Here is a 22,443-nt window from a genome sequence, read left to right as displayed (position 1 = left end):
AAAATGTGGGGGAGAGAAGCAGAAATATATATTTTTTTATAATTACACTGATTCAAAGAGCAAAGCCATTTCCCATAACTGAACAGCGCCATTCATTCTCCCTTCTGTTCCTGTGTGTAGTAATTGTAATGATGTGATTGAGCTGGCATTCTACGTTCACTCTCAACCACAGTAATAAAAAAAGAGCTCTGGTCCCCTGCGTGGACGCGCTTCCTGTAGCTGTCACTATAGACCGGGTAATTTGCTGATTTAAATGGTTGTATAACTCAGGGGCCCGACACAAAGTGAGTCAAGAAGACGACTACAGAAGGAAATCTGAAATGGAGAGGGTTATCGACACCGCAGCTGTCTCACACACTTCCTCTGTGACAGTACCTCTGATTAGATTTGCCAGAGGATGACAACTTTTGCCCACCTCCTTTCTCTGTTCTCTCATGTGGGATTGAGAGATAGACAGACACAGATTGAAGAGGAGAGACTGAAGAGGAAAAAGAAGGATTGGAAGGAAGGGGAAAGAAGAAATGTTTGTACTCACATCTGATGCAGGACCCTTATCTGCTCCGGGGCAGGAGAAGGTGACGAATTCATGGCAACGCTTGTGCACCACAAAGCAGCAGACTGAAAGAAGGAAGGAGAGAGAGACAGACAGATGAGATCAACTGTGAGAATCAGAGCACATGGCACTGACAGACATTTATCTGCAGTGACAGGGATCCTGTTTGATTTCACGTTATGCTCCAAGACCCATCCTGAACCCGCTTGCATACGTACAGCAATGACAATCGCATCACAATATAACACTGACTGCATACGGCTGCGTAAGGCCTAACCATAACCATTTAAAAAATGGTACTTGCACACCATGAGAACTTGTAGATTGCTGGTTATTATTATTACACAATTCTTAGTGTTTGAATTATTCCCAATTTGCGTGCTCTCCACAGGTAAAACAAAAGATATGTGTGTGTGTGTGTGTGTTTCTGTGCTTTATGGGCATTTAAAAAGCTGCTGTGTCTATTGCCACACATCACAGCAGTTTCTACTTTTGTTGCGCCGCACACAGACTAAAGGAATTTCTGTCTGAATGAAAATACTTGCCCATTAACTCACACATGATATTTGGCAATAAAATCATTTTATTTACCGGTATTATTTAAATCACTTATGTTGTCAGCATTGGAGTTGTCAGCAATTCTCTCGCCATAAACTGAAATAATTCAGCCAAGAAAAGCCAGCGGGCATCGGCTATATTACAGTTTTGGAAATGTCATTCATGTTCATTCTCTCAAGTTGTGAAAACTACATGAAGAGCAAGCACGCATTTCTCATCTTTCCATCTGCTACAACAAAGATGTATAATTAATTATTTTTTTTGTTGCTGTTCTTGGTATACGAAGACTTCCAATGCAAAAGCCTCTAAAAGCCACCTTGGTCAAAAATGAAATAAAAACACTCAGAGTGAATGCTCTCTGCACATAGTATCTGTTCATCAAATACTTTAAACCCACTAAATCCCAGCCTCAGCCAATTCAGAAGTACCGGTTTAGGTAGAAACCTATACATAAGGAGCCTGACAAACATGCATTTAAAAAAAAAAAAAAAAAACATCAGACGGACTTAGAGGTTTTTGCGACCTCTTCATATACTGTCTTTTAAATTAAATGATACATAATAATTATAAAATAAATGTTTAATTCAGTGATTGTCTTTTAAAATTCTATATAATATATGTGGGTGTGTGGTGTGTGGAATGATTGTAGGTGCCTATTACATAATATTTCATATACAGTGCTGTATAAACTATTCTGTAAGGAGCATGATAGTGTTCAACAACCTATGACAGCAGCCTGTCAGCATCAGAGCTATAGAAGCTGAACATACTATGCAAATGATGCGCTGTGCAGGACTGTATGTACAATTCCCCTCTGTTCACATCCCTATTGCCCCTGGCACCTCTGCGACGTGACATATCCAGGTCATCAAAGGGGCATCTTCCTTATTGCTACAGGTTAATGTGCCCAGCCGCCCACTCACTAAATAGCACAGTGTGATTTCTGATCCCATCATATTTGAGCAGGTTAAAGCTGTTTTCTCACAGGAAATGACACAAGTCTCTCACGTTCACAGTAATCTCTTTAGAAATCTGCACTTTAAGACTAGCAGCTCCGGCCAAAACACAACAGGCAAACTTCAGACAGGCTGAACAGCCACTGTCACCCACACACATATGAAATACTCCAGTGAGAAAAGGAGAGATAAAGAAACATAGATTTGGAAGAGAACTGAAGCATATGATTCAGTAAAGTTTGCTCTTTTCATCATTGTGATCTAAACCAGGCCAAATACCACCTATGAGCTGAAAATTCAAACAGCAACCTATTTAAAAACAATGTAACTTCTAATTCTTTTAAGAACTGAGCACGTGCTCTTTTTGGATTGTGAACTGGATGACATAACACTCTATGTGGATTAACTTTAATATTCTTGCAGTTCAAATAAATGACGGTGCTACACATCCTTCATCAGACCTTTGACTAGCACTTCTGCGGATCTATGGAAGGACATTCATTTACATTTAATCATAGCAGATGCTCTTATCCAAAGCGACTTACAAATGTGGAGAACAATAGAACATTTAAGGCAACAATATTGTGTTTAAGTCACAATTTGTCTAGGACAGTATACACATAGCAAGTTTTTTTATTAAACTGGAAAAAAAAATAGATTTGAATAGATATATAATATAAAGTGTGTTATTATTAACGGGTCACCTGTTAATGAAAAAGACGTGTCGTTAGCAGTTTATTGAAATGGTAAAGAGCTGCTTGGGTCGGGTTTGGTCGTTGCACCAACAAGGAACAGTCAAGGAAAAGTGATTTTGTGCCACACGGCGCCGTTCACTTACAGAGCGCAAGCTTCTGGAGGAATACATACGTCTGAAGTAGTGAGTTTTGGTAGGTATCCAGAGGCACTGCTTGTTCTGCAAACATCAGTGCCTTCAATATTAACTGGTTGGCAATAGCCACTCACATCAAATTCATGATGAGAGGTGTGTGGTGTGCTCTTTTCAGCTCATTAAAGACATCTCATGCTGCAGTATTCTGGATCAGTTGCAGATTTTTGCCAGTACTACTGCAAGGCCTGCCAAGAGAGCTTTACAATAATCCAGTCTGGAGAGAACAAGAGCTGTGTAGCATGCTCTGATAGGAAGGGCCTAATCTTCCTAATGTTGAATAAGGCACATCTGCAGGACCAAGTACTGAAAGATGATTATTAATGTGCTTTACCAGTGGAAACAACAGGAGACTCTGTACAGCACACACAAATTGGAAAGAATTGATGACAGAGAAAATCCTGAGTAGTGATGCCCACATTGTTTATTTTTATTTTTTTGGACACGTAAGGGAATAAATTATCGCAAAGACCGCTTGTATCAGTGTAATTTAGATAAAACTCAGATAGGTGGCATTTATTAGCACCAACGGTGGTTTCTGTAGCAACTGAAATTAGTCAAAGAAAAGGAAAGAAAAGTAGACGTTTGCAACATTCGAAAAGGTTTTGCCTCGCTGCCCTATCAGGCAATAACTTGTATGATTTCGGGCAGACTTCTGAGGTGGCGTAACAGTTTAATGATCTACAGCAAAATAAAGTGAGATTTGGTGAGAACTAAACAATAATGAATACAGTAGTAATTTCTCGCTAGAAATGACATCAGAAGTTGAGAACGTTGGTCAAAAATGGACATTTACACACAAACTGACCAGCAAAATTCAATCAGATGATGGTACCTCAGGAGACAGGAAGTGACACTTACAATGGATTTGGACGTGCCTTGATTCCTTCCATAATCATGGACTTTTAGTTTGTTATTTTCAGTCACGTGTTCCTTTGTTCAGTTTCCCTCCACTCAATCTGTTGTCATGGTTATTAATTTAAAGGAACTGTATGTAAGAAATGTATGTCAATTAATCATAAAATGGCCCTGATATGTCACTAGCAAGCGGCAACCTCCCGCGATCTCTCTTGAAGCCAATACAGAAGTAATGTAAACTGCAATTCCTAAACTGGCCACTAGGAACAGGCTCGAGAAGGGAGCAGAATCTCATTGAGCCCCATGATAAAATTCTCAACTTTAAAGCAGAAAAAAACATGTTTACAGCCTGGTACAAATTGCGGTTTTGGCTTATAAGGCTAATTTTGATCTTCATGACAACTGTGAGGGGGGTGAATTTTTTTATAACTCATTCGTTTACGTTATATAAAGCCTTAAAGTTCTGCATAATTAAGGGCGTGGTTACAAGTGGATAGCCATTTATCTGCTGTCTGTTAGTCATTGCGTCACCTCAGCTCCGCGCACATCCCTCCTTTTTGCCCATTTTCTGTTATCTGGGAATGACACACGATGACTCCCTCACAAGATGGCAACGCCCAGCTCGCCCATACTTTAAGCTTCAGAACGGCTTATCAGAATCCTATGGGTGATGTCACGGACACTACGTCCATATTTTTTTACAGTCTATGGTCACTAGACATTAAGAAATTATGTTCATTTCAAATACTTATATCACTGACAACAGTAGTCCGGCCAGGATATTGACATTTAAAAGTTGTTGTTGCAGCCCTCAACTAATGTTGATGTTGACATGTTGTGTTTTGGCCTAAAGCTCCACCCTCCACCTATCGACCAATCACAAAGTCAGTAGTGTTTCTGCATCCGGGTTGCCAGATCTACTCTAGTTACCACAGCTGCAGCTACAAAAAGTTCCTGCAGCCTATGGCAACCTCGAGTCAGGGAGGGAGAGGGAGAGGGGATACACCGCTCTACAGTCATTTGAAACTGATTGCAGTACCAGTTTTGGGCACAATCTTACATACACTTCCTTTAATGATCACAGCTGTTTGTCACTGTCTCATTATCACCATGTCTATTAAAGTTCCTCCTTTTCACTTGTTCGAAATTCTCCAGTAAGAAAAAGAGAGATAAAGAAACATAGATTTGGAAGAGAACTGGCGCACATGAGTAAAGTTCATTCTTTTCATCATTATGATCTAAACCAGGCCAAAAACCACCTATGAGCTGAAAATTCATTCAGCAACCTATTTAAAAACAATGTAACTTCTAAAAATATTGCAAGTGGAAACGTTGGTCAAAAACATCTTGTTGATTCAAACAGTTGGTCTTGTGTGTAGACACTCTATTAGGGTGCTTTTGGACTATTTGAGTTTGCTTTATTAAAAAACTTTGCTTGTAGAAACCTGTTTGAACCTTTTTCATCAGCTTCAGCTGAACCCAACTGGGACACATACCGTGGAACGCATCCTCTGAAGGCAGTGTTTTTATGTTTTCAGATGCAGCCAAAAAATAAGGATGAACAGCAAAATCTTCAAAATGTGATATACTGTAGGGTTGAAAATGCATGAGGGTGAGTAAATGATGACACAGAAAAAAACAGAAATAACTTGAATAAAACACGTATATTCTGTTGTTTTTGTACATTTCCACTAGCCTGACAAGTCAGACCCACATCAAGATGTTTGGTCTGGAAACTCACCATAGACAGGGCTCAATCCGAGGGGCAGGGGCGTCAGACTGGGGGGATAAAGGGTACCGAGTACCCAGGGCCCAAGGCAGGGGGAGCCCCTTAGAAGTCAGTTTTCTATACATTAATCAGAGTGTGGCTTATTTTGTTTACGTTTTAAGTGTTTTTTTATGATAAAAATGCAATACCACACCCATTGGTATCACTATGGTATTTGGTATGGGGGCCCAGCAAGATGGTTTGTACCCAGAGCCCAAAATTTGGTGCTACGCCGCTGCCGAGGGGCGGGATAAACGGTTGTCTTTCAAACTCCCTCTGCACGCAATTGGATATCGCTACAACCAACCAGAGCAAAGAATGTGAACCGGTGCTCGTTGATAGATTAAATTTTCGCTGTATCCGGTCAGCCAGCAAAACTCCGAACACATCTTCCCTTTTTAAGAATGACTTCAGTGCCGTTCTTTGTTCTTTTCTCAGAGAAAAGCTTAACTCCAAGTCTTCCTGAGTCGCGGTCAAAGCTGATTCGAAAGACCAGTTTCTGTGTTTACTAGTAACACACAAGCGCAACCCGTCATTATGTTAAGCCCCGCCCACCGACTCTATACACGATGTGAATGGCCCAACCAGAGTTTGGTTTTTACAGCTCAGAAGTGTATTGAGAGTTGCTAGACGATACTCACGGCAGATTAGATTTGCTGCCGCTAGGGTGCGTCTAGATTTCTAGGCTACATTTCCACAGCACTGGGTGACAATCCATGTGCCACTCTTTGAGATTCACTGTCATAAACAAAATGCAAACAGATCTGAATACTATCCTAACCTTTAACCTTTTAACCTTCGCCCTGTGCTGAGAAATAAATTAAAAAATGACATACCCCAAATAAAAATGTCTGCAGCTCTTAAACCCTATGGTCTATATCCATAAATGTGGTCTTATTTTAAACTAGACACTTCAAATTATGTTACCCAAAAGTCATAATAACTCAAAGTAGTATAGTGACGGATTAAAACAAGGGGAAATATGCATGTAAGTGACTCACGTTTTTATTTTTTTATTATTCCCTTATGGAAAAAATATGAGATTTTAATTTTAATGCCCTGAAAATAACCTAAATATAAAACTGAATGTCTGATCATGCTTTGATTAAAATTTGAGGACGATTCTCTCAAAAATGTAGCTTCTGTAAGCTTTTATGTCAAAAAAGACTGGGCGTCCTTTCAATAAAGTCCAATTATATTAGAACATTTGTGTAATAGTAAAGAGTAGTTTTTATTCAAATAAATCTGCAATAAACTGCTAATTATAATGCATTTGCAGGCCCTGATAACTAAAACAACTATTTACAGAATTTACAAGTGTTAAAAAACTCATTTAGTTGATAAAACAGTCTCTAATTTAGTCTGCGCGTTGTGTATGGTAAGTGTGTGCGGCAGGCAGGCACTTACACTGGCAGGCGCTGGATACGAATGAATACCTTGAAGACGACGCTAAGTAAGCATGAGGTATTCACCAATGCTTCTTACGACGTCTCTTACAGAAACTACGCAAAATATTGTCTTTTGATTCGTTACTACATCCATCAATCAAATCTATGCTGGCTATGCATTGGCTAGGCATTGACTGGCTTATCCAACTAAGGACCGGCGAGTTTGACTGACAGATGTATCACCCAGTGACGAGCTCCCTTTCTATTTATGTGTCCTAGTCAGCTTTTGATTGAAGGAGAGAGACCTGGGAGGGTTTAATATGACCGGAACAGTCCACAGTACAGGGGAGATTGTCAAAATAATGATTATAATCGCTATTTCATTGAAAATGGACATGATTGATTACTCTTAACGCAAAGCGCTTATGCAAACAACGGAGGATTTTTAGTTTTTTCCCCTTATTTTTTGTTGTTTTGGATTAAAAGTGGGATGCATTTTGAAGAGTGGACTCTTACACAGACATGTATGCTGTTGTTTCGTGGATTCGTCCGATGTGATCTGAACGTCAGGAGATGAAAGATGAGTACCGCGGTCATTATGCTAATGTTTAAATAGCCACTGCTTTAGCATTTAATTTAACCCTTTCCTCTCTGGTGTATTTATTGCAAAAACGAGTTCAGAACATGAATCTTGAGTGTTTTAGCTTTCAAATGATGCATAGTTTGTGATAGTTGATTGAACAGCTTGTATAAAACAAAAGTAATTATAAGTAGAGACACGCCCACTTGCGTCAGCCCACGAACCGGTGCGGATTAAGAAGTTAAAATACAATCCCACAAAAACAGCACAATAAGGACGGAGATAAGTTTACAAATAACAACAGTTCCTAATATAGATAGATAGATAGATAGATAGATAGATAGATAGATAGATAGATAGATAGATAGATAGATAGATAGATCTCATCTAGCAAGCAGTATAAGCGTTCAGAAACAGGAAGTGACAGGGTAAAGATCGACCCAGAGGTGAAGCGCAGACTGCCATCTCCAAGCGGCTCGGTTAAACAGCTTCTCACAGGGCCTATTGAGTGCACACTTACATAATGGCCAGTCTGATGGAGAAGGATCAGGCCCAGTAGGAGTTTCCCTGACTCTTTCTCTCTCCAGCACTCTTAAAAGGTCAGAACGAGAGAAAGGCTCATGTAGCAACCCACGTCCCTTCGCAGCGAGACTGATCTGGCCCTTCATAATTAAACAGCCCATTAAATATCCATGCCACGCTAGCGGCTCAGCACCTAGCAAACGCGCCCATGCTGAACACCTCGGTACGACACCAAACTCTGTCCCGGCAGATGCCGCACAGAACTGTTCGGTTCAAATTCAATTAACTCGGAAAAACATGAGCATTAGTCCTCTTCTGCTAATCAGTCAGTCGCTCACAGACAAACAGCAACAGTGCACACCCACGTACTCACACAGTTACAGCTCAAACGCACACACATAGGTGAGTACGCCCACACAAACACACATGCACTCGACATCCAAGCATATCTGCCTTCTGGACAACTGCGAACCTTTAAAAAGAGCCTCCAGTTATAGCAAGCCGAGTCTGGCCGGAGGAGCTGCAGAAGAACCTTTCACGATTTTAATTCACAGGCGCTAAGAGATCCCAGGGATGACTGGGAACGTACATCTTGATATCGAATTCAGCCCAGCTGTCAGTGAGATGCAGATTAGGAAGAAGGGAAGAGAGTTTGTGAGCTTGTTTACTAGAAACGGAACAGCATGCAAAAGATATTCCTCATGGTGCAACATCATTAAGGGTCCATGAACACAACAAGGTGTTAGAGCTGCTAAATTGAATCAAGCTGAAGGAAGGGAAGGATGAACACCTAAAAACAGCTTGTTTTCCCCCACACAACCCATGGGAAGCCTTTATATGCAGAGAGAAGAATGACTTTTACAGAAAGTAGGAAACACAAAGTCATCAATGCTATTGTACTCCTAAAATTTGACTAAATCAACCTTTATTGTGCATTTCTAAATGTAAATAATTAGATAGACATTGTTTCATTCATTTGATATTTTCTCAAAGTTTCCATTGTTGAGCAGAGCATTTGAAAAACATAAAATTATAAAATTTTGATTCACACTCATTATTCATGTCTAATGGAAAATGTATGTAAATCTGCAGTCTGCACAGAAACTTGACAAATATGTCATTGTCTGACATTTAATCCACAATCCATCTACATCTGAGGGCTTCTGGAGATCATTTACTCACCCTCATGTCTCGGGGGCGGGGGGCATTTCTCTAAACATATTTTGTTTCACAAAAGAAAGTCATACAGATTTGGAGCTACATGTGGGTAAATGAATCTTCATTAAAATACATTTCAAATTATGCTCATCAAAGTAACTGAAACTTAATTTTAAAAAGCTAAGAAAAGCTTGGGGCAATAACAAAACAGTATTCTGATCCTAATTATGTTAATATGCAAACCTAATATTTGTATGCAGCTTTTCCAACCATGACTAAACAACTCGGTTTAACTGTCTGGAAAATTGATTCCCTTTACTGAGGAGACACTCATAAATTATCAATTTAGGGTACATAAGACGTGCTGTGAATTCTCACTCATAAGCAAACATTCACACGTTGTAACACACAGCGTGACAATTTTCTGTACATACGCACATGCCACACTTACAATGATAATTTTTCTTAGCTAAATCATACAGTTAGTCTCACAACCAGCCAGAACAGTGATCAGGAATATACTGACAATAACCTTAGCTCTAGCCACCGGTCAGTAAACACTGGTAGACTACATACTGTTGTTAAAATTAAAATTAAGTCCAATCTAAGTGCTTCATCATTCAAAATATGATTATAAAAGTAATTGCAGTGGTGAGGGACATGGTGCTGATGCAAAGGACACACTTAAATGTTTATCTAGCTAAATGAAGACTTTTTTTTTTCTTAAATTAAGCTAATTGCAACTGCAGCTGGTCCAAAACGCAGCGGCTCGAGTTCTAACTAGAACCAGGAAGTATGACCATAGCCCTGTTAGCCCAGTTCTGTCAACACTGCAACTGGCTCCCTATTAAACATCACATACATTTTAAAATCTTGCTAATTACTTACAAAGCACTAAATGGTTTAGCTCCCCAGTACTTAAGCGAGCTCTTAACACATTATACTCCATTACGTCTATTGCGGTCTCAAAATTCTAGCCAGTTGATAATACCTAGAATATCTAAATCAACTGCAGGCGGTCGATCCTTTCCCTAACTAGCACCTAAACTCTGGAACAGTCTTCTAGCATTGTTTGGGAAGCAGACACACTCTGTCAGTTTAAATCTAGACTAAAAACGCATCTCTTTACAATGGCATACTCATAAAACATTTTAAATTTCTATTATTCATATCAATTGACTGATTGTTATGGAGCATTAACTAGGTCAGCCGGACCGGGAACACTTCCCATAACACCTGATGTACTCGTTACATCATAAAAAGAGTAGCATCTACGCTAATGTTAGTCTCTGTGTTTATCCCGAGGTTTACTGCATTCATCCGGATCCAGGCCGTGTCCGGATCGGATGGTGGACATGATCAGCTCATCCCAGAGTGTCTGCTGAGACCGTGTCAATTGGTGTCTCCTCTGAATTTGCCTCACCGACACGTCATCCTCAATAAACCCGTCTCAGACGTGATGAATATTCCTATTTAATAATTGTTTATTCAATACGTCAGATCTAATATGACTTGTCATCGAATATGAAGTCATCTAATATGACTTCTGACCTGTAAGGTTGCCAGAATAATAATCATACACTGTTTGTTAATAGGCCAGAGGAGAACTGGCCTGGTTTCTCCCAAGGTTTATTTATCCCCATCATGCCCTGATGGAGTTTTGATTCCTTGCCACTGTCACCTTTGGCTTGGCTTTCTCAGTTGGGGACACTAAATTTTCAACTAAATATCCAAATAAATCTAATTACTAAACTAAATTAACTATATCAACAAAATTACTGATCTGCTCAAGTTGTCGCTATATGCTGAATTGAAATGAGTGGCTGTACAACCGAATCAAATTCTGTTGCAATATTTTTCTGTTTAACACTGTGAAGCTGCTTTGAAAAAAAACGGTATTGTAAAAGTGCTATATAAATAAAGATGACTTGACTTGACTAATTACGATCGGTAGAGAGCAACTTCAACCCTAACTTGCGGCAAATTAGACATTTAGATACCACTCTAATAGCAAATACTGAGTGGTCAAAGTGAATGTATCAAAATGTGGATGGATGGATGGATGGATGGATGGATGGATGGATGGATGGATGGATGGATGGATGGATGAACTGTCTGTTAGCATAATATTAATAAGAAATTCAGAAAATGTATTAAATTTCCTGAAAGGTAAATTTGTGACCAGGACATCAAGCCATTTTTTATTTCTTATTTTGAAAACATGTATACTCAAGTGTTTTACGTTTTTTACCAAACTTTCAGAGTTTACAAACTTGGGGCAATGTCACACACACACACATACACACGCACGCACACACACACAGATTACAAATGTTAGCTGTGACATTAACTGGATTAGCTGGGTTGATCCTGCGCTCATTTCCACAGCTCGCTGATGGGACTGTTAAGAGTGAGGCTTCACTGAGATTAACACATCTGAACAGCACATCAGCACACACACACTCCTGCTGTCTTCCACACAATTGACAACAAGATGCATCTTACACAGCCATTGCTTTACGCTGTTCATTTACACTGATTAATACTGCTCACACTCTCAGCTGATTAAGTGTCTGCCAGTGAACTGGAGTGGAGCCACTCCTGACAACAAGCCACTAAATCGAAGAATGGCAGGCACAGAGGAGCTTGAAATTGTGTAATGTCTTTAAGCTTGTCAGTTTCAAATTCCTAAGAGGTGTAACATTTAAGGTTTTGATGTGGTGTAACTTGTAATAGAATCAGGATTAGCTATGTCTGCTGGTATGACATAACGGAATGATGTGAAGGGACAGTGTTTTGATTGTTTAGTGTGTGTGGCTCTGCCACTGAACACTTGCTAAACAGTTCACTGAAATATTCAGTAACATTTGAAGAATGAAATCAAGGCTGGACATTGGATTCTTCCACACCACATAAACAAGGGTTTATTACATGGTGTTCAAGTGCCGTGAGGAACAAATTAGAGACTGTATTGTGTTATGGATCAAGCTCCTGCCCCTTTGACAGTGAAAGTGCCCTTTTTTGATTACACCACAGTACCCCTGCGAACACGATTTCCATCCGCTCCGAGCTCGATTTCTACTGAGGGGACCTAATAGAAATCTGTTACCTAAATGGCTGAACAAAAAAGTCATCAGGAAAAATTACGCATCCAAGAAAAAGGAACAAGCTTACTACTACAGTCCATGTAATGGTGTGAAAACCCTACCTCTCCGATATCCTGAGGATCAAGTCCTTACCATGGACACTCAAAAATCCCTGCTAACAAAAGCAGTTTTAAAAAGGGGAGTGTCATACCACAATCTTATCTGGTGGAAAAAGAGCAAGCAAGGTGGTACATTACGCTGCAACAGACGCCACCTCCAGGAAGTGCCAGCCGAAAAACCACCAATGACAACTGTGAATACCTCACAGCACAAGACCCCACTAACAACTACGCAGAGTGCTGACAAATCACTGGACAAAATAAGAACAAAATAGAACAAAACCAAGGTTTCCTGATGGACTGATACTAACCAGCGGTGCGCTTCCCATACAACGACGTTACTCACTGCTTAACTACCATAGTACGATGCATCAATAAAGAAATCAACTAGTAAAGGCCCTTTCACACTAGAATGCGATTTTGACGTGCGAATAATTCGTGCGATAGTTTTTTTTTCCGAACAGCCGTTTGTGTAATGAGCGCTTCCACACCGAACACGAACGTGCTGAGGCAAAAAAACGACATTTATTTTTTTCGTTTCGATGTCGATTTTGTTTTTTTTACTCTAGCGGCGACAAAAATGGCTTCAACCAATCACATAAAAGAAAACAAAGGTGACGAAATGTCCAGTTGATGTCACAAGCTATTCAATCAACTTTAACCTTTGCCAGGCATGGCATTTCTCATGAGATTACAGCTGTAAGCTGTACAGCTGCAGTTGTGTTTGCCCACTGTATGCTACAGACAGCAATCTTATAACCTTTTATAAATAGTTGATTTCTAAACATTGTGTCCGCGATTATGGAAAGTGAACGTGTTGCCATCAGTAGGCTACGTCTGTGGCACTGAAATGTTTACATTGTGACTCAACTGGAAACATCTGCTCGGATCGATTCCCTGAAGTGCGCGGTTTGTCTCGTCAGATGCGCTGCCGTCTCTGGAGGAGATCCTCAAATTGTCCCACAGACTTTAGAAAGTAAGTGCAGAACCGGCCATGATAAAGTTTTAGCTCCTGTACAAGATTAGCATCCTCCCCTTCAGACTCTCTGTTCTATAAGACTGGCTGCACCCAAAACCTTCTTCTCGATCCTTTAAATAAAATGAAAAGCTCGTCTTCACTGAATGATGAAGTGCCCGTGTTTTCTCGGCTGTCGCTGCGAATGTTTTGGAATGTTGGAGCTCAGAAATGTTGCAAATTCGTGTCGCGGCTGATGTGAATGGTTTTGACGCGAAATATTTGCATGCGAAATATTCGCTTATTCGTTACGCTTTTTCGTTACGCGTCCAGTGTGAAAGGACCTTTAGTCACGATCGTTTCCCAAAACCGTATTGTCGCAAATCTGATGTTCAACCACATTGGTTAAGGATGTCACGCAGGTTTTAACTACTTTTAATCAATTATTTTGAGATCAAATTCATGCTAGATTTTTTTGCTATAAATTATGGACATGGCACTTGAGGACTAATTCTTATTTTTATTTCCAGATTCAATCATAGGCTCGTTCTTACATACTAGAGCACATCCGCAAATGCGCACTCTTCAAAAAACTTAAAAGACATAAATTACATTTGTATGTATTGAAAATAAAATATATAGATTGTACTAAATGTCAGCTTGCTTACGTCCACATGTTATGCAAACAATAAACTATGCTTCCAACCACAGGTTGAGATCTGTCATTGCAACCACGCAAGTTTGCGAATGTTCGTTGGAACTACAGTTTTGGGAAACACCAACATGTTGAACTATGTTGATATCACCGGAAATTGTGACCACAGTTGGCTAATGATGCCTTTGGGAAACGCACCCCAGGTCTGGCAGACCACCACAAACTCTGGACCTAGAAATGAATAGGGGAGAGGAAGAAAGAAATATAAGAGACAGCAATGTATGGTTTAGTTACTTTGAGAAATGTTGAGGGATGCTGATTGCAGTTCACACTACACACAGTTCTGGTAGCAAATGTAATTATTCCAAGTCAAAGGCACAGTATGTAAGTTTCGCCGTTAGAACTTGCTTATTCAAAACAAAGGCGAAGTTTGATGACGCGGTGAATGAGCGTGGAATCATGGGAGTTGTAGTCTTGACTCTTCACCTCCACAGCAGATGGAAAGAAATCTGACGGACTCTGGTATCCAGAAATCCTGTTCATGAATGAGCAAATTAATTAAAGTTTAATTAACCTTACGGAGGACGCGCTGAGAGCCCTTGGGAGCGGATGCTAATGTGAGAGACCTGTGAGAAACACCAGTCTCAGCTTTTGCTGCAGTTGGCCACTTCCGCTTCCACTATTTTCGTTGCGTATGTTAGGTAATGCAATACTGTTTTACATGGTTACAACAATCATACTAAATACATTTGAGTGTGTTAAAGGTTGTTATAAAGTTACGTAACGGTGGCTGGTATGAGACACGATCGACATTATAATATCATATTAATAAAAACAGGATGAATGACAATGCCATTCAATTAATTTTAAAATATATCGTATGGTGAAGAAAGCTCTTTATGATTATGCTATGTTAGCCACTGGACAAAATATTGTCGTCTCTGAGGCATGGTTAAAACATGGTACTTGTGGTAAATCAAGAAAAGCAATTTAGACAATGATTAGTTTTGCGCTGTATAACAATGATTTATTTTCTGATGGTCAATGTATATCCAAACAGTTGCGCGCCTGTCTAATAAAACACATACTATATTAAAGCACCTTTGGTGTTTCCATTGTTTCTACGCAAATCAAGAGTCGTGCGGATATGACGTCACTGACAGATGACGCAAGGACACGATCCATAACACTGGTTAAAACTGCTGATTTCTCTGGATTTATACATTGCTGGAAACATTTGGGATAATGTTAGTAAACTAAATATAAAACACTGTTCTAGTGGTTTTAGGATATTTTAGTCTAAAAATCTTACATATGGTGCCTTTAATACTGGTTCATTTGAGACTGTGTATGCTCTATGTGACCCTGGACCACAAAACCAGTCATAAGGATTTATAAAGATTAATAGCTTTCATTTGATATATGGTTTGTTAGGTTAGGATAGGGCAATATTTGGCAGATATACAACTATTTGAATATCTGTAATCTGAGGGTGCAAAAAAAAATAATATTGAGAAAATTACCTTTAAATTTGTCCCAATTAAGTCATTGGCAATGCATATTACTACTAATAATTATTATTTTTTGTTTTTTTATATATATATTTACGGTAAAAAAAAATTACAAAATATCTTCATAGAACATGATCTTTACTTAATATCCTATAGATTTTTCATATATAAAGTAAAAAATATATTTTTGACCCATACAATGTATTGTTTTCTAATGTCACAAATATACACATGCAAAATTTTTTTGCAGGGTCACACATATGGGAAGGAAAATGAATGCCTAAAAGTAACATGTATGCTTGAAATGCAATAAAACACAGCTGTCACAAAGCTCAAACAAATAGATTTGTAAAAGGGGGAGATGTCATCCAATAAGGATTAGTTATGTCTGCAGGCATGACATAACAGGATAACGTGAATGGTGAGTAACAGTATTTTGAGTGTGTATAGCTCTGCCACTGAACACTTCAGTAAAAGTTGAAAGAATGAAATTCAGGCTGGACATTGGATTCTTCCCCACACCACATACAAGGTTTTTTTTACATGACTATACTCCATTAAGGTCTGGGCTGGTTACCAAATGGTGTAGCTGTATAAACCATTATCTATTTTAATGGTCACCATTGTGCCCTTAAGCAAGACAACAAGTTGGCCCTTTTAGTGTCAATAAATTATTAGACACATTTGGATCATGATTTGTTTGTCTTTATTCCCCATTTAAACATTGTAGAAAATATACATTTATTGTCTGTATGTAAACCAACTGTATGTAAAAAAAAAAAAGAATTTATAGCATTAAGTTGTTGAATTCTTGATTCTAATTGGTTGACACTAATTCCAAGTTTTTTTCATAATATTAGGGATACACCAATATTAAAATTCTGTCCAATACTGATACCAAAAATTATTATTATTTTCATGCTATAGCAGTAAATGGCAAAGGGCTGATATTGCAATCCTATATTATTCTGCTTCACAAAAATTCAAATAAACCACTACAAAATAAAAACAAAAACTTTTTAGAAGTAAATTTAGGAAGCACAATATTATCAACATTATTCACAGTATGGATATGGAACTTTTTTTTTTTTTTTTTTTAACTTTTTTGTGTTTAAATAGCTAAGTATTACATTAAGGCTAGGTAAGATGTAAATATAGGTGAAAAAGAGAATAAACAATTATCCTTTTTTTATTCATCCATGTATATATAAGCATATAATAACAAATAAAAAAAATGAATTAGTAATTAGTCCCTGACAAAAGTCTTGTCGCTTGTGTACAAACTGACCTAAAGTGCCGCTGAAACATATTTTTACACTCTAAAAAATGCTGGGTTAAAAACAACCCAAGTTGGGTTGAAAATGCACCGACCCAACAATTGGGTTGTTTTAACCCAATGGTTGAGTTGTTCTTACCCAGCAATTGGGTTGTCTTAAGCAACATTTAACCCAACCACTGGGTTAAAACAACTCAACCACTGGGTTAAAACAACTCAACCATTGGGTTAAAACAACTCAATTGTTGGGTCGGTGCATTTTCAACCCAACTTGGGTTGTTTTTAACCCAGCATTTTTTAGAGTGTAATCAAGATTTTTTTACAAGAAATGACTAATTTTAATCCCACCAGCTTTTGTGATAATGTTTCAGTGAAAAACTAAACTTTCAAAAAGTATTCTAATATTCACAGCTTGGTAAAGCCCATTGAGTCAATTTTTGCAAAGACATAAGTGTTGTCACCTTGTCATATGAGCTTCACCTGTGACTAATAATGGATCAATTAGGTCTCAAGTGTGTATAAAAAGAACCCCAGTACGCTAGACCTTCACATCAACTGCAACTAGACCTCTGCAAACATGCCTAAGATTCACCCAGAGACTAAAGTTTTGATTATCAAGAGGCTGAAGACCAGATCCACTGCTGATGTGGCAGACACCTTCAATGTGTCTCAGCGTCAAGTACAGAGGATAAAAAAAAGATTTGAAGAGATTGAAGACGTTTTTGACAAGCCCAGGTCAGGCAGACCCCGCAAGACAACTGGTCAAGAGGACCGTTTGTTGGCTCGAAAATCCAAGGCAAGCCCATTTTCCACTGCAGCAGAGCTCCACGAGACCTGGTCACCTGAAGTCCCTGTGTCAACCAGAACTGTTTGTCGGATTCTGTCTCGAAATGGCCTCCATGGTCGAATCAGTGCCCAGAAGCCAGCACTAAACAAAAGACAATTGAAAAATCGTGTGGCATTTGCCAAGGCCCACAGCCTGCTAAAAGGATGGATGCTGGAAAAGTGGCAGAAGGTAGATTTTTCAGATGAATCTTCTGTTGAATTACACCACAGTTGCCGCAAATATTGCAAGAGACCTACTGGAGCCCGAATGGATCCGAGACTCACCCAGAAAACAGTGAAGTTTGGTGGCGGAAAAATCATGGTCTGGGGTTACATCCAGTATGGGGGTGTGCGAGAGATCTGCAGGGTGGAAGGCAACATCAATAGTCTAAAATACCAAGAAATTTTAGCTACCTCTTATATTCCCAACAATAAAAGAGGCCAAATTCTGCAGCAGGACGGTGCTCCATCGCATACTTCCATCTCCACATCAAAGTTCCTCAAGGCGAAGAAGATCAAGATGCTCCAGGATTGGCCAGCCCAGTCACCAGACATGAACATCATTGAGCATATGTGGGGTAGGATGAAAGAGGATGCATGGAAGACGAAACCAAAGAATATTGATGAACTCTGGGAGGCATGCAAGACTGCTTTCTTAGCTATTCCTGATGACTTCATCAATAAATTGTATGAATCCTTGCCAAACCGCATGGATGCAGTCCTTCAAGCTCATGGAAGTCATACAAGATATTAAATTTGGATCTCACAGCACCACAACTTAATTTGCTGACATATTTTTGTATTTGCAGTAAATTTGTTCAATTTCTGTATAGGCGACAAAACTTTTGTCTTGCCAAAATTTGACCTTTCTGTCTTGATTAAATTATAAATATTTTTCTGTGAACATTATTTATTTCAGTGCATTAAACATCATTTGGGAGGGTTTTAGCTTTTCATATGAGCTATTTCTAACACCAATGAATTAATTAAAAGTCAGGTTAATATCAGGTATTTCTACAAAATAGATAAGCGACAAGACTTTTGTCAGGGACTGTATATATATATATCCAATCATTGTTGTGACATCCAATTAATGTTTTCCAATGTTTACTGTAACATGACAATCTCAATGTTTCTGTTATGAGTGTCAAAGCCCTTGCGGGCTCATGGTTCCTGTGCTTGATGTGTGCAGTGGTGCAGCCCTGATCCTTCACACATCATACCAACACACCAACCGAGAGTGGGTGGATCTCGAGCACACACACACACACACACACACACACACACACACACACACACACACACCCGCACACGCGCACACGCACACACGCACACACGCACATACGCACACACACACACACACACAAAAACACCTAGAGCAACAATCATCACCATCACTGCACTGAGTCATTCCTTTATTTTATCCATATCCGACCAGCCCAATCAAAAAGGAGGGAACGCTTTAGTTTAAGGTTCAATTCTCACTAATAACTAATTGCTTATAGCATGCATGTTACTAGAATATTGGTTGTTTATTAGTACTTATAAAGCACACACTGTATTAATGTCTTAATCCACATGAATTTATTCTACTCCTTTAATCTTAATCTTACCCAATACAACTATACTAACTATTAATAAGCAGCCATTTGGAGTTTATTGAGGCAAACGTCGTAGTTAATAGTTAGTTAATATTAAGAATTGAACCCTAAACTAAAGCGTGACCGAAAATGAACAGATTGTGAAAGACTGTGAGAAAAGACTAGAGTTTGTCGGATATCCCTTTACTCCCATATGGCCTTTATATAATACAGCTGCTAAGAACTAAATCAATGAGGCTTCCGCCCACCATACGTTAGGCCACTCAATAAAGGAGCTGAACAGTCGCAAAAGAGAAGTACTCTTCTTTTTTTCATTCTCCTTCTCTCCTTCTCACCCCCTCACTTCAATCTACGCACAGGCTGGCTCTCCAGTTTGCCATTGCAGCTTTACACTGCCCTGGCAGCGCTACCCGCATGGTGAATCGATCGCATGCCAGTTAAACCTGGCGTTGAGTCCTTCTCTTCTTCTTGCCGTCTTTCTAATCTTTTCATTTCTCAGACATTACAGAGGAAGACAGATCCACACACACCTAATCCAGTCTTCAGCCAAGGCGGCGCTCCCACACCAGCCTCGGCGTTCCCGCTTCCTGAAATCTAGATAATGAGAGAGAATGGCTTTCACTGCTAATGACTATCTGGCAGCTGATGTCTGTCACAGCCTTGGCAGAGTGGTTTTTGAGCTGACTGAGAGGGAAGTGGAGCCCAGGGCTTCCTGTTAGAACAGGATATACACGCCAGAGACACTGCGAGCACCTGCGTCTCTCGACTGGGGAGAACTGGTTTTCATCTTAAGATCTGGGCCTAGAGTATCATGGCTGCTGACTGAGGCTTTTGGTTATGCTTTTAAAAAACAGATTATTTAAATGTACACCTGGAGGCAACCATTTTTTTTCCATTATATTGAGCCCACAGCACAAACAGCTTTTCTGAAGTGAAGGTGAATTGTCACTAACTAGTATGAAGGGCTGAGACAGAATAAGTAAATTTTTCCTGCTCACTGCACTCCTTGACCTTCAGTTTTTAATCATCTTTGACACTCCTATATGAATATATCCGGCGTGTCCAGTCAGTGTCAAAAGACAATAAGGGTATAAGGGAAGACTAAACTGCTCCACAGAGAAATAAAGACTGTACAGAGGGATGAAAAAGAAACATTACGATTCATTACGTAAAACATACTGTTTGTATAGTATGCATCACAGTTTGCAAAAAATAAAAAATAAATACTAAGCAGCACAACTTCTTTTAACATGGATATTAATAAATGTTTCGTGAGCAACAAATCAGCAAAGTAGAATGATTCCTGAATGATCAACTGGCACTGAAGGCTGGAGTAATGATGCTGGACATTCAGCTTTGCCATCACAGAAATACATCACAATTTTAAATATATTCAAATAAACAGCTATTAATTGTAAAAATTGTAATTAAATTGTAAAAATATTTCACAATATTGCTGTTTATACTGATCTAGTAAAAACAGCCTCAGGCCACACACAGTAAAGATTCAACAACTGCATTTAAAAAGGGTAATAAATCACCTACGGAAAATATGAGACCCCCTTCAATTTTTCGTCTTGGTTATATTGCAGCTATTTGCTAAAATCAAGGTCTTTTTTTTTTTTTTTTTTTTTTTTTTTTTTTTACAAAATACCTGAAGAACTCCAAGATGGTGGGCAATAAGATTCTCTGGTCTGATGAGACCAATTTAGAACTTTTTGGCCTTAATTCTAAGTGGTATGTGTGGAGAAAACCAGGCACTGCTCATCACCTGTCCAATAGTCCCAACAGTGAAGCATGGTGGTGGCAGCATCATGCTGTGGGGGTGTTTTTCAGCTGCAGGGACAGTCCTACTGGTTGCAATCGAGGGAAAGATGAATGCGGCCAAATACAGGGATATCCTGGACAAAAACCTTCTCTAGACCACTCAAACTAGGGCGAAGGCTCACCTTCCAACAAGACAATGACCCTAAGCACACAGCTAAAATAACGAAGGAGTGGCTTCACAACAACTCTGTGACTGTTCTTGAATGGCCTCTGGAGAGACCTGAAAATGGCTGTCCACCAACTTTTACCATCCAACCGGACAGAACTGGCAGAGGATCCCCAAATCCAGCAGGTGTGAAAAACTTGTTGCATCTTTCCCAAAAAGACTCATGGCTGTATTAGATCAAAAGGGTGCTTCTACTAAATACTGAACAAATGGTCTGAATACTTAGGACCATGTGATATTTCAGTTTTTCTTTTTTAATAATTCTGCAAAAAATGTCAACAATTCTGTTTTTCTGTCAATATGGGGTGCTGCTGTGTGTACATTAATAAAAAAAATAACTTGCATGGTTTTAGCTAATGGCTGCAATAATACAAAGAGTGAAAAATTTAAGGGGGTCTGAATGCTTTCCGTTCCCACTGTAAATGAACGTTTCATGGGTACAGAAACACTCACATAAATTACTGATCTGTGTGTGTATGGAACATGATTAAGCATTAAAAGGTGAACTGGCAACCAAATTTAGCTGCAGTTTGTATGTGGCCATAGTGAGCATAACAGACTTAATAAAAAAATAAAATGATTAACTTCTTTCTGAACCGATCTGACATACAAAGCTATATAATGAGAGAGAAGAACTTTCAAGGAACCTCTGTGCTGTCTTGTCTCACTCGGCTGTAGAGCAGCATGTGAAATCCAATGTGACATAAAAACAGCAAGTATTTTGTCACACTATACCACCACTTGTTGGAAAGCAGCTTGTTACAGGAAAACCTACACAGTTTTGAAACAGCTGAGCTGTCGTGCAAAAAAAAAAGAAAATAAATTTTCTTTAAAAAAGTTGTTAAAGAGATACTCCGTGAAATTTTTATCATTTATTCATGTTGTAAAAAAAAATCCACACAACCCCAGATGATGAATCAATGCCTTCTAAGGCTAAACTTTTTATGTGCATGAAAAAAAAAATACTGTGTAATTCATTTTTAACTTTTTAAACCATGTACACATACCTATATTTCAGAAAACACTGATTCATCAACTGGGGTCACCTGGATTACTGCCGTGGAGTGGACTGTTTTAGGATTGCATGTAAATATTTGGGTGGAGTATCCCTCTAAGTGAAGGGACCATTTTTTATATGGAATATTGCAGTTTTTATTAATTGATTTACCAGTGCATATGATTATTTTTCAAAAAC

General features: G+C 39.0%; 1 protein-coding gene across 2 annotated transcripts in view; it reads right to left on the bottom strand.

The window, feature by feature from the left end:
* The window catches only part of prkcbb (protein kinase C, beta b), a 159,305-nt gene that overhangs the window by 114,942 nt on the left and 21,920 nt on the right, over positions 1–22,443 (bottom strand). For both annotated transcript variants that reach the window (XM_067418184.1, XM_067418176.1), the window contains exon 3: positions 536–618. In XM_067418184.1, the coding sequence (XP_067274285.1) occupies positions 536–618 (83 nt within the window). The remainder of the gene's footprint in view (positions 1–535; positions 619–22,443) is intronic.

The sequence above is a fragment of the Pseudorasbora parva genome, chromosome 2 (assembly GCF_024679245.1).
Source record: "Pseudorasbora parva isolate DD20220531a chromosome 2, ASM2467924v1, whole genome shotgun sequence".
Lineage (NCBI taxonomy): Eukaryota > Metazoa > Chordata > Actinopteri > Cypriniformes > Gobionidae > Pseudorasbora > Pseudorasbora parva.
The sequence above is the reverse complement of the archived record's forward strand: the minus strand, read 5'-3'. Positions and strand labels throughout refer to the sequence as shown.